The sequence below is a fragment of the Argentina silus genome (genome assembly GCF_951799395.1).
Source record: "Argentina silus genome assembly, chromosome: X".
In the NCBI taxonomy this organism is placed as follows: domain Eukaryota; kingdom Metazoa; phylum Chordata; class Actinopteri; order Argentiniformes; family Argentinidae; genus Argentina; species Argentina silus.
The window spans coordinates 23,219,426-23,233,739 of NC_139653.1; the positions used below are offsets into that span (position 1 = coordinate 23,219,426).

Below are 14,314 nucleotides of genomic sequence, written 5' to 3' on the forward strand. Positions count from 1 at the left end.
TGTCTGTGGTAGTTAAGGGTTAGTCCAGGTATGTCAGGTGTGACACTCACAGCCAGGTTTGTCACAGGTAGGTGGTGGCCTCACGGTTCTCTCTCTCTCTAGCCTGGGCCATGGCCACATTGATGCACTGCAGCCACTCCTCGGCGTGTTTCTCATCGCGAGCCTTAAGCACATATGTCTTACTGTCTGTGAAGATCTCAAAGGCCCGTGGCAGACCTCGCTCACGACGCTTCTTAGCAACCACCTAGAGACACACAGGCCAGGAGTGATATTTATTTTAAAGTCGATACAAATGGTCAGTATGGATGGCATGTCACATGGAAGAACAGTTATTGTACTGTCACTATGACTACTTATCATATACAGTTGAATGGTATGAAAGACAGTTCCAAGTATATGATGTAAAATGGTCATGACCTGGTTGTGATCTTTTTACAAGTTGAGCCCACATACTAGTATCTCATACCCTGTATCTGAGTTTTGATATGAGCTCATCTTTGTGTTTGTTTTACAGGTGAGCCCCTCAGTGTACATGGAACCAGAGTCCTCCATACTTGTATATCATCAGTGAAATTCTTCTCAAGTGAAATTATTCGTAATTCTTTGAGTTGGATAGCAGGAAACAAACAGTAAAGTAATGGAAGACGATATGAGCACATCCCTCATTCTATTCTACCAGCATACCTATTTCAGGGTTCCAAAAGTATTGGGAAAATTGTATAATGTCCACATAAAGTACTCATGTTCAGTATCTGGTCAACAATACTTTATACAATAACTTCATAAATCTGCGATCCATTGACCCCACCAGACACTGGGTATATTCTCTGGTGATGCTCTGCCAGGCCTGGCCTGTCAGCCATCTTCAGTTGTTGTTTGTTTTCAGGTCTTTTTGCCTAAACTCTTATCATCAGGACATGAAATGCATGTTCAATTGGATTTACATCTGTAGATTGACTTTGCCAGTCAACAACTTTCCTCTTTTTGGCCCTGAAAAACTGACGAGTTGCTATGGCAGTATGTTTGGGATCATTGTCTTACTGTATGATGAAGTGCCGTCCAATGAATTTGGAGGCATTTGCTTGTACTCTGGATACCTTCTGCTGCTGCCATCAGCAGTTAAATAATCAATTAAGACAAGTTAGCCAGTTACTGTGGCAGCTATACATGCCCAAACCATACCACCCCCTCCACCATGTTTCACAGATGAGATGGTATGCTGTAAATCTTGGGCAGATCCTTTTTTCTCCAAACATTCCTCTTGCAATCATTCTGATAGATGATAATATTCATCTTATCTAAGACCGTTTTCCAGACCTCTGCAGGGTTTTTAGGTACTTTTTAGCAAACTGTAACCGCAGGGTTGGTTTGCACCTTGCAGTGAAGCCTCTGTAGTTCGGCTGGTGATGTATTCTGTGGATGGTAGTCTCTGACACATTCACGCCTACCTCCTGTATAGTGTTCCTGATCTGTGGGGCAGTTGTTTTGGGGGTTTTCTTTTTTTTTCTTCTTTTTTTAAATGTTATTATGGTGAGCATTCATCAGTCATCCACTGCCACAAGTCTTCCTTGGCCTACCAGCCTGTTTGAAATTGCTAAGCTCACCAGTGCTTTCTTCCTTTTTTCATGATGTTACAAACTATTGAATTGGGTAAGGTTTTGGCTGTTTCCGATTGATTTTTCTGATATTCCTGCCTCTTAATGGCTTCCTTGACTTTCATTGATGTCTTTTTAGTCCTCATGTTGACAGACAGCAATAGCAGACTCCAAAGGCAAATGCAAAGCCTAGACTCAATACTAGACATTGACAGCTCAATTATACTTGCACAAATGATGTGAAGGAACACACCTGACTAACCAAAGCACCTGTCAAGCCAATTTTCCAATACATTTGGTGCCCTGAAATAGCAGGACTATGTATAAAAAGGGTTGTAATTTCTAGATGGTGAAACTCTGAAAATAGCAAACACTGATTTAAAGCTGAAAATCTCTACTTTATAATAAAAGCCTCACAGTAATTGTTTGATTTCAAACGGTTGGAGTATAGAGCTAAAAGAAGACAATTGCTTCCTCTTTCCAATACTTATGTAGGGCACTGTATATGACTAACCCACCTTGACACTCTGCACTTTGCTCAGCTCGATTGGGCTGTCATCCAGCTCGTCCTTCTGCAGTGGGCAAGAGAGTAGGTAGAAACACAAAACCTGAGACACAGTTCAAACCAAAGGCACACAGACATCAGCATGCAGTATTGCAACATGTTTTAATGATGCCCCCCAAAACATTTTCATTGCACCCCCAGTCAAAGCAGGCTGCATCCGGCCCTGCTGTCAGCGTCACCTTTTCGGTTCACCTGAGAAGACAAAAGCACCAAGTTCCTGGAAGTAACATATTTCAGTGTCAAACTAAGAGTTTGATAGAATTCAAACTGACAAGATGTTAGTTTGAAAATTAGATTTTGTGGTCCTCTGGCCAGGATGTACTAGAGTTGCAGATGTACTGTACAGTATGTGGTGAGACAGGAAAGAGTTTTATTGTCTTGGTGCTTGTGTGTGAGGAAATGAAATCCTTGAGCCTATAAGAACCCTATTTAATGTTCTACCCCACAAGGTGATTACATCTTTCTGACTAGTATAGTCTAGTATATTTGTGTGTGTGTGTGTGTCTGTGGTTGCAGTTAGTGTGAGTATGTATCAAATCTGTTGGTGAGTCCATATGTATGTGTGAATTTTCTCACAGTGAACAGATATATTTGTGTGTGTGTGGTTGGGGTTGTGGGGTTGTGTTTTATGGACTGCAGCCTTATCCTTTGGTCCAGGGTCATAGCCAGTACTAGTGGCAGTACTCGGTAGGCTGTGTGGAGGGTGTGCTTGCTGTTAGCCACATTGGTTTTGTCACTCCGATGTTCGTAGTCCAAGCTCTATTTCTTTCTCTCACTAACCCACCTGTAACATCTGATAATGTAATAACACTGGATAATGTAATAACTTGTTATAATGTAATGTAATAACTTGTTACAATGTAATAACTTTTGCATTTATAATGTAATAAAACCAGATAATGTTAACAAATTCTGGATAATGTAATAAACTTGTTAAATAGAAAATATAATGACTTTATTACATTATCTGGCTGTTATTATTATGTTATCCGGTGACTAAAATGTTTTTTGTTTTATAATGTACCAACATCATCGTCCGCACCAGCACGCACACTCACAACTATACTTTAGTTGTCACTACACGCTGCAGCAAGATCACACAGGATGTTTCCCATATTTCTTATTAGTGTGCTCTTCCTATATTTAAAAGCATTGAATGTTGCATTCAGAATTTTTTTAAAAATAAAGTTTACTATTCAGAAGAATTTCACAATTTCATGTTTTGTTCTTTCTTTGATTGTTGTATGGCATTTTATTAAGTTTAAAGTCATGGGTAGGGTTAGGGGTAAGGTTAGGGTAAGAGCTAGCTTTGAAATCTTAAATTCGACCAACGGAGGAGAGCTAGGTGGGTACCTTAAATAGACAGAAATATTGTCACACAAACACACATGCACACGTACACACACACACATGCTGTCAAAGGTTGAGGGCTAGCTTTGAAATATTAAAGTGATTATATACAGCAGAACATTCAACCTTTGGGGGAGCTCTTGAGCTATGTGGGAACCCTAAGTAGACAGACATATTGTCAAGAAATTACTTGATTCGGCATGCAGGGGCATACTTTGCATTAGGTAAAGCATATTTTGCTACTGTTTGTTAGCCTTCAATGTTAAAAGATAGAAAGAGAGCTGCACACTCTTGCTCTCATACTAGCTATTTATTTAACCAACGTTTTGGCAGCAAGCTAACAAACAGGAACGTACACAATCACTGTTTAGCTTCAACAAAATTGTTTAAAACATGTAATAACCACTGCATAATGTAATAAAGTTATTTATTTATTTTCACATCTCTGCTACAGTAAATTTAATTATGGTAATGGGATAATCTCATAGTTTCAAAATAGGAATGACAGGCACTACCGTGCACACACCCACACACACACTAAACAGCACAATAAAACAAAAACGCTGCATAACAGATCTAATTACATCGTGGCTTAATGAACAGTACATTTTTTGTTAAATGAAACTTAAATGATTCACTTTGTTTTACATTGGTGACCTTAACAGGTTTTTTTTAGGTCTTATTTTCTCTCAGTGGTATTGATTGGGCAATCATTTTCATATGAACAATAATTATTTCTGCTGTGAAGTCAAATTACCTCACACAAAGTTTTTCTCAAAGTAAGTTACTATCAAACACAGATGGTTGTTGGAGGGATTTGTACCATCACAAAACACAATGGATCTCCCTTGCGTTCACACGCACACACACGAACGCGCACACACACACACATTTCCCCCCCCCCCCCCACTTTGTTTGTTGATTTTCACCTCGAGTTCTAAAAGGGAGGAATGACTCATGAAGTTGCAGCATCATATTTTGGCCTTGGGCATCCCCCAAGGGTCAATACTGGGGCCAAAGTTATTACAGTCAGCTTGAGTGGATTCTCCAGTGGGATGTTTGCCTTATCACAAGATGGAGTCTCCACTGTTTTACTGCTTTATACAACATTTCATCATGACTCAATTGAGGTGGAATAGGAAAATATGTAAATATGGAGGGGTAGTCAATGGTCTAAGGGTGTAAGGCTATAGGAGGATGCATGGGGAGAGGGGAGTGTATGTGTGTGTGTGTTATGAAACCAACTAGCCAGCCTACAGGTACCTCGACTCTCATTTAGTCTATGGGTGCTAGGCTGTCTAAGAGGTTCTGCACCTGGTCTAGATGTGTGTATTAATGTGAGAAGTCGGAGTATGCAGACAGTGTTGGCTGTACATGGACCTGTGGAGAAAGCAGCTTACCCGGGTCCAGGAACAGCATTACCCCCCCAAGGTGTGGACTGTGAAATCTGACAGTATGCAACATTGCCTGCAGTAAAAATAAATGACACCCAGGTCAGCAGACTATTGTGGGCCAGATCTGGTCTTGTGGTGGCACATATGGCTGAGTGCTAGAAATGGCAAGTATTATATGCTAATACTGATATGTTCCTGTAGTTACGTTCAAGTATTACAGGGGCCAGCCTTGGGTGAGAGTAGGCAATTGCCTGTGGGCCAGCTCTGGTATGAGGAATGTGGTCCAGATACGTTCCTCCTAGTTAGCAGACAATTGTGGGCCAGATCTGGCCTTGTGGTGCCATATGTGGCTGAGGGCTGGAAACATGTTCCTGTACTTACCCATGGCCCATCTTTGGTCTGATGAGAGTTGGCATTTTGCTCATGGGCCAGCTCTGGGATATGATAACTGGCCCTGATATGTTTCTGTAGATACTGGGCCATTTTTGGTTTAAATGTGGGGGACCAGTTCTGTTTGAGAGCTGTCACTTTGCTCACGGGCCTGCTCTGGGATGTGATGTCTGGCTCTGATATGTTCTTGTACTTACTAGGCTAATTTTGGTTTAATTGTGGGGGATCAGTATTGGGTGAGAGTTGGCATTTTGCTAATTGGTTTTGATGAGTCTGTCAGTGTGGCCAGTAAAAAAAAAAAAAAGAAGCAGACTGAAAAGATCTGAGCAATTTAACTTGATGTTAAAGTGGCAGTCCAGCCAACTCCAATTGCTCTGATTTCAGCTACACACTACAACAAACTGCTATGTGATTATTTATTGTCAAAATCATCACAATGCAATACAAAACTGCTTTATCTTATGCCTACATTTATACAGAAAACAGAGCATGTCGATTGGCTGGGCGTGGTAATATAATTAATGTTTCAATGAACATTCATTATGAACGTAACATTACCGAACACACGATAGGCTATCGCAGTAATAACTACTGCTAGACTTCTGCATATTAACCACCCAAAACAAAGTAGGCTAGCTATCACATTAGCTCTCTAGCTCTACCTCTATATAAACAAAATGTTTGCTAGCTAGATAGCAGCTGCACTTTGCAAAAACGTCATGCTTCTCTCCTCAAATCGACCATTGATGAGGATTGCTAGCTATCAATTTCCATGAATCCTACCTTTTTCTCCTGCTAAAGCACCAATCTATTTCCATTGCTTCTTTTTTAATCCACAGATGGAAAGTTTCTGTTGATGTGGGCCTGACTAATCCCTGGAGTGGAAACGTTCCACGTTCCATTAAGTTCATGCCTTCCAGTAACTAATGCAACTGATCCGTGATGCGAACTAATGATGAGTTGATAACATCACAATTTCACCTATTACATGCCTATATGCTTCTTTTCAAAGCTGCTTGTTTACTTGTTTTAACCTAAGTGGGCATTTTAATGTATCTTTCATGTAGTTTACAAGTAGACCAAAGTTGTGTTGATCCACCTGGAGAAAATCCTAGTTTTTTGTGGCAGTCATGGGAGGGATTAGAAAACTAAGATCAACACGTTATTGGCAGATGTTAATGAGCGACGACAATGTGGAGAAAAAAATGAGAATTGGGCCGATTCAGACTCAGGACAGATCCTCCTACTTTCAGATAAAGCTCAACGGACACAGCAATAATATTGATTTATCATACATTGGTGATGCTAATTTCATCTTCCTGGGTCCAAATGTGAATACAATTCAATTTAAACCCCAGTTTTCAATGGACTGCTCCTTTAACAAGTTAATGGACTGATACAACAAAAATCAATACATATCTATTTCTGAAGAAATTGGATAAGAATACAAACCGGGCATGGGTGTGTGTGTGTCTAAGTTTTGCTTAGAATATGTGTGAAAAGGATACTTACTGATTTTCCCTTCCGGAAGAGGAGCTGGTTGCCTGCCAGGGTGAAGTAGCGAGTCTTCCAACGCTTAATGAACTTCCAGCGTACCTGCTTCTCCTTCAGTTTCCCCTCAATCAGAGGCTGTCCATCCTGGTTCACCACTACAGAGAAAACACCATCAGTAACAATTAGAGATTGACAGAGAAACATAGTAATCAATACCAGCCTGAGAATGAAAAGCCATCTAAATCATTATCGTAGTTTTATTAACGATGGCCGCAATTGCATTTCTCACATTTTTGGTAGACTGCTATGTATTGTGTCAAATCCATGGTTTTACATGTATTGCTGAGTATTTTTTTAGGAAACATACTTCATCGTGTTAAATAATCTTTGTTGGAGATAGAATTAAGCTCCCTGGAGCATCCAAGCTAAGGCATGAAAATAACTGGTTAAAAACAATAAAAATAATAGTCTTATGTACTCAGCTGTCTTGGATCACATCAGATCAGTGGAATAATCAGCTAATAACCACAACGAAAAAATTGTCAGTAGCAGAAAATGTTGATGTTGTGGATTGCAGTAATGTGGAGACATTGACATTCCCAGACATTCTAAACAAGAGACTCTCCCCGAGCCTTGCACGGGATACTGTGCAAATCATGAACATTTTTGAACAAGAGACTCTAAATCGAGCCTTGAGATTACACTATTGTTGCCACTGGGTGTGCTGTGTTTTGTTTGGTGCTTTTGTCTTCTCAGGTGAACCGAAAAGGTGACGCCGACAGCAGGGCCGGATGCAGCCTGCTTTGACTGGGGGTGCAATGAAAATGTTTTGGGGGGCATCATTTAAATTGCAGTCATATAAAAAACCGGAAGGTTGTGAGTTCGATCCCAGGGGCTGCCACCATTGAGCAAGGCACTTAACTCCAAGTTGCTCCAGGGGGACTGTCCCTGTAGTTAGTTCACTGTAAGTCGCTCGGATAAGAGCATCCTCAAAATAACAAATACTGTAATGTAAATGTAATGTAATATAATATAGTCAGTCACATTTACCCGCCACCACCCCCCCATCTTTGGAGGACATCTTTATTATCTTTATTGTAGTTTTTTGGCTTGTTTACCCCCGCACTTTTCTTTTTTCTTCTTTTTACCCCCTCATAACTTTTGTGATTCTGTTTGTCATGCATATTTGACATCTTATTGAATTACATATTCCCACCACCACCACCCCCCTTCTTAGGGTTAGGGTTTTTTAATGTTTTTTTTATTTATTTTATTTTATTTTTGTATATAGGCATACTTAACTTTTTCACCCGTAGCCTATGTGATTCAGTCATATGTTTTGCATTTATAGTCTGTCAAATCATGCTAGGGTATCGGTTTTCTATTCAAAAACCCATTTAGGTCTAGACCATTAGTAATGAACTCATTTAACGTACTTCCAAAACACACATCCACTCCGAATAGAATAGCTTAGATTTTCTTTTCTTAACAGTTTTTTGGACACTTTTTTAAAATTTAGTTTTTTAAATCTTTTTAGCTTTCTATTTTGTTATTTACCTTTTATCTTTTATCACTTCCTTTTATCACATTTTCATATCACAGCATCAGTATTCTATTTTTTTTTAGCAAAAACTCTAACAAATTGATCCATATCTAAACTATTGGTTATTACCTTCTCATGAGCCAAAATAACCAAATTATTTGTTCTCTTGTGTAGCATAGTGCGTCGGAATGGTGTTAGGACACAGGACAGGACAACTTTCATGCCCCAATAATCTGTGCTGTTATGGACAGTGTATGCAGCTCAGGGAATGCTTCCTTGTAGTCTTTAACTTCTTTGCATACAGTAGAGAGGTCCACCTCTGTGGTGAATTTCTTGAGCAACATGGGCCTTGCTACAAGAATTTCGTTTCCCTGCATAATGCAAGCAGCTGCAGGGGGTTCAGAAGTGCCAAATCCAGAAAAGAACTAGATTGAGGGAGAAGGCAATTTACTGCCTTCATCAGGTCAAAGTATTCTTTGAAAACCTGTTCTCAGTTTCAGCAATGGCCGTGTCCAGAATGTCCAGAAGATCTCTCTTAAGACACTGTGTGGGTACTAGAATAATCAGCATCAGTGTGACCTACAGTAGACAGAACAACACTGACACTAAGTTGCTTGCTCATTGTTCTCTGTCTCTTTCTTGCAGGGGGGGGAATCTGTTTTGCCTGATTGATCCCATGCACTGTCTCCACGCATATCTTTCAATGCCTGCAAAGAGGCAGTGATGACCTCCACTGCACTCCAGAGGTCTACTGAATGAGCCTGCAGAATAAAATTAGCAGGCTTTAAGGCACCAAGAACTCTAACTAGGAATTAACCTATTTCAAAGAAATTGTGTTTCTTCAGTTGTACTAACAGTCCTGATGCCTCTGTGCAAATATCCATTCCAGCTGCACTATATTCTGATACCTCTGAGAGAACATTCAAGCTTGCTTGCTGATTCTCAACCACACACCTGGTCACATTGTAGTGACTGGTCCACCGTATTTCTAATAGTCTCTTCAGACAGGATGCATTGTATTGGTGTGTAATGTAGTGGCGGTGAAATAAAGAATGAAGTTACCATGACAACTGAAAGAACGTTTTAGCACATGGCTCCGCTTGCATTGCATGCACCACAGCCAGGTGCAGCTGATGGTTGTAGCAGTGTAGGTAGGGAACATCTCTGCCTATCTTTTTTTGCAACAATGCCTGCACACCCCCTCTTATACCACTGATTACAGAAGCACCGTCACAGCACTGACTACTTATGTTGTCAGGTGTGTAACCAGAATCAGCAAGATGTTTCAGCATCTGTGTTGTGATATACTCAGCATCCAACTGAGTCAGGTCCAAGCCAATCAGGTGTTCCTCAGGAACAGAATCACAGACAAAGCGAATCATTATGGACAGATTCTCTATATTGCATCTGTCCCGTGTCCCATCACTTTTTATACAAAACCCTGTTGTGTCAGCATTTTAATATTTGTTTTTAATTTGATGAACACTATTTGAACACTAGGCTTGCCAGGGTTTCAATTATCTCATTTAGCAGATTATGGGAGGTATATTTTGCATTCTGGGGTATGCTATTGGCTATTTCTCTAAGTCTAGCATATTTTGTGAGTGTGTATGCAAACAGCTTCAGGATAAGCCCTGAAGAGATATCATCATTCCTGGATTGAGGGCTCTCAAACGTTCCACAGAGGGGCAACTCATTAACAGCTAGGAACCCCTATGCTTTTAATGTAATACCTGTTCTTCTCAGTCTGGTTTGGTCCTAGCAGGTGGGAAATTGTTTCACCACTTGCCTGTCTTTTCTTAATTTCTGCCCATGAGTACGAAGCTTGTACGTGGCAATGGCTAGATGCATGCTTGTTGAATCCCCTGACTCCAATGCCGTTTTCCAATTGGTAAAACCTCGTCTAATGAACGTGATGTCTTTATCATTTATGGCCCCACATTTTCGACAGGGGAAGCAGAAACATGCATCTAGCTTTGCTGAGTATTCCAGCCATGGTCGAGAGCGACACCAACTTGGGTTGAATGCTCGAGGACCTTAGCTAAACATACGCATGGGGTACGTTTTTAAAACCGGCTGCAACGGTGTGCTGTCATTTAAACCGTGCTCGGCATTAACCATAGCAGCGGACATTTTTCCCTTATCGGAAGTTATAGCCGCGTTGTTAATGAGAGGGAGTGCTTGTACTGGGGCCGGCAGTATGCTCTGCCTGCTCTGGAGTTGGGCTTTTAGGTGTGGATGGCACATCATTTGGGGCAGTATGTGGTTTGGGGATCAGAAATTGACGCATGATGTTTCTTAGGCTATGCACAAACATGCACTCCCAACAAGAACTATCTAGCTAACCGAGCTAGCGTTAGCCAGCTAGTAGCCTACTATCTACAGCCTTGTGTTCGAGAAATCTAACTACCGGAACTAAAAACTGAAACGGTTCAACAAATAAAAACAATGAAAAGATTGATGATCTGACTATGCTTTAATAGCGTTCTCCTTGCTTGGCCTAACCGAGCTATCTACTATAGAAGCACTTAACAAGACAAGCTCGCAACCACAGTTGACTTTGAGTGAGCAGTCGATTGATTTGTTTCGAGTTTTATCAGTGAGGATTGAGGCGGAGCTTTGCGTTGCCGAACCAGCCAATCAGAAACTATTGTGAAAACAATTTGAAGAAAGGAATTCAATGATTGGGAATCCAAGCGCGCTGCGCTGTCCCCGCCCGATGCCGTGAATGCTGATAAACGACTGATCCCTGCCACGTAAAGATTGAGGCTTCCCGACACCGCTCTCTAGCCCTCTCAAAAAGGGACGTGATTCCTGAGCTACACTGCTGTGAGTCTTTTAATACTCTAAATTCAGTCCACTGAACTGTCCTTTTCTTTTTGATCGCCTACCCAAGCTCGTCTTACTGGTCCTGGTGCGGATGCAAGCATCCCGTCCGTCCTTCGGGGGACCGCCTACTTGTGGGACTCTGGGGCGTGAGTTGGAAACGGATGGACGTTTTAATAAAAAATGTGTCTTTAAACTATTGTACTAAAACTGCCATTATTGTCATTGTTGTGTTGATTAATTAGATCTATAATTCCTTTAGGGAAACTCTAAGGCCAGAAACTTATGTCCATCAGATGTGGTTAGCCTACTTGTACTAGTAAGCCTGCATTTCTAGCCTTATACCTGCCTCAGATTTACCTGGGTGCAGGGATGTCACTTTGTTACGACTATATTGACTGTGAAGTGTGCAATGGTTATTTTCCTTAGCACCATAGGAGTGTATTCTCCCATTTGAGTTGTTTTACAGCCCCTTGATGTCAGTTGGTTTGCCATTTGATATTGTGCTCCCTCACTGTGTGAAGTGTACTGGTACATGTAGTTCCTCTTGTGCCCCTATCTATTCAGATTGTGCTTCTACCACATATGCATACTGTGTGCTGTGACTCTAGTTTCCCTGTACCGTTTAAAGTATTGATATTGTAGGAGACTGAAATGCTATAGTACATTGACTAGTCCACAGCCCATGCTTTCTGCCTAGTGTATCCCCCTGAGCCTGTAGATCTTTTTAGTATGACTGATTATGCCCCATGAATTTCTATTAAAGTATATTGTATATATTTTTTTCTAACCTGCCTATTGTTGTGGTACTTGGGGATTCACAGAATGGGAATTTGAGAGAGGTGTGAAGAGGTCATTAACAGTTGATTTGGGCTTAGCCCTCCCTCTTGTATCATTCATTCCAGCATAAACAAATTATACATTTGGACCATGGAGCATTTACACATTTGCATTAAACACATTTTATTCAGATGAATAATAATTTCTTTCCAAATGCTGCCATTTTCCCACTCCTCCTCAATGAACATGGCTCGACTGTAAGCTCTGTAATTGGTTTGTGGTCATCAGAAGTATTGCTGTAGCACATGATGTTGAAGTCACTAATACTGCTTAACCATTTTCTCCTTCAGATATTTCAGGCGTAGGAGGCGAGTGGGAGTGAAAAGGAGGAGTGAAAAGAGCGCTTTTTGGGATGCACCTATTCCCCATTATCTTCCCTTCCCAGGGCCACAGTTGAGAGGAATTTACCAATCAAGAGGTGGCACCCACCGAGCAGGTTAAGCCATGCTTTATTTATAGATCTCTCCAAGGCATTTGATACAGTCGACCATTACCTACTCATTCAGAGATTGTCTGTAATAGGCCTGGATCAGGCTTCATGTAGATGGTTTGAAAATTATTTTATGGACAGAACACTGAAGGAGTCAGGTTTTCTCGACATAACGAAGGGTGTTCCACAAGAATCAATTATTGGTCTGGTTCTTTTGACTATATCAACAATATTGGGTTACCTGTATATAATTGTAATCTGCATCTACACTCACTGAACACTTTATTAGGAACACTATACTAATACTGGGTAGGGCCTCCCTTTGCTCTCAAAACAGCCTCAATTCTACGTGGCATTGATTCCACAAGATGTTGGAAACATTCCTTTGATTCTGGTCCATGATGACATGATTGCATCATGCAATTCCTGCAGTTCTACCACATCCCAAAGGTGTTCTATTAGATTCAGATCCGGTGACTGGGAAGGCCACTGAAGAACACTGAAGTCATTGTCATGTTTAATGAAACCAGTTTGAGACGACTTTTGCTTTGTGACATGGTGCATTATCATGCTGGAAGTAGCTATTAGAAGATGGGTAAATTGTGGCCATGAAGGGATGCACATGGTGAGCAACAATACTCAAATAGGTGGTGGCATTCAAGCGATGATTGATTGGTATTAATGGGCCCAAAGTGTGCCAAGAATATATTCCCTGCACCTGCAACATGAGAAGGTGTACAGGTGTTCCAAATAAAGTGCTCGGTGAGTGTATATGCTGTTGACACAGTTGTACACTCACCGGCCACTTTATTAGGTACACCTGTTCAACTGCTTGTTAACGCAAATATCTAATGGTGTACTAATGGTGATCCATCTTCTGATAGCTACTTCCAGCAGGATAACGCGCCATGTCACAAAGCTCACATCATCTCAAACTGGTTTCTTGAACATGACAATGAGTTCACTGTACTCCAATGGCCTCCATAGTCACCAGATCTCAATCCAGTAGAGCTCCTTTGGGATATGGTGGAACGGGAGATTCGCATCATGGATGTGCAGCCGACAAATCTGCAGCAATGATGCTATCATGTCAATATGGACCAAAATCTCTGAGGAATATTTCCAGCACCTTGTTGAATCTATGCCACAAAGAATTAAGGCAGTTCTGAAGGCAAAAGGGGGTCCAACCCGGTACTAGCAAGGTGTACCTAATAAAGTGGCCGGTGAGTTTATATATATGCTATTGCACCCATGACTGACCAGGCTCTATCTGAGCTACAGTTTGCATTCACTGTCCTGCAGAGAGCATTTGTTGGGCAGAGGTTGGTGCTTAATGCTGGAAAGACTAAATATGTTATTTACCAAATCACAGAAAAATCTATCTGATTTATGCATATACGTTGGGTGGTGCCCCCATTGAGCGTGTCCCCGCTTATAAATACCTGGGGATTTGGTTTGACAAAGACTTGACATTCAGAAAACATATGGAGGAGCTTGTTAAAAAGCTACAATTTAAGGTGGACTTCTGTTATAGGAATACATTGTGCCTTTTCCTGAACAGCAGAAAGCAGATCAATTTTCATGCCAGTACTTGATTATGGTGATATCATCTACCAAAAACCAGCAGCCATTACTCTTAAACCTTTGGATGCCATCTACCATAGCGGCCTTCTCTTGATCACAGGTGATAGTTTTAGTACTCATCATTGCATTCTTTATCAAAAAGTTGGCTGGACCTCGTTAAAATCCTGTAGATCTCATTGTGGGGGGACATGCAGCGTTCGGCCTGTAGAGGGAGCTACAGGACCGTGGCCGGGGTTGTGTCGGCGGGGCTTCGTTGCACACCTGTTGCAAATAAAGTCTCGTTGGCGAGTGCTTAAGATGTGT

General features: G+C 41.2%; 1 protein-coding gene across 1 annotated transcript in view; it reads right to left on the minus strand.

Annotated features, from left to right (window-relative positions):
- veph1 (ventricular zone expressed PH domain-containing 1) overlaps positions 1 to 14,314 on the minus strand; it is a gene marked incomplete at its 5' end in the record, with an annotated part of 89,157 nt that continues 74,843 nt past the window's right edge. The window contains 3 exons of the mRNA XM_083695663.1: positions 1 to 244; positions 2,114 to 2,167; positions 6,807 to 6,943. Of these exons, the coding sequence (XP_083551789.1) occupies positions 62 to 244; positions 2,114 to 2,167; positions 6,807 to 6,943 (374 nt within the window). The 3' untranslated portion in view covers positions 1 to 61. The remainder of the gene's footprint in view (positions 245 to 2,113; positions 2,168 to 6,806; positions 6,944 to 14,314) is intronic.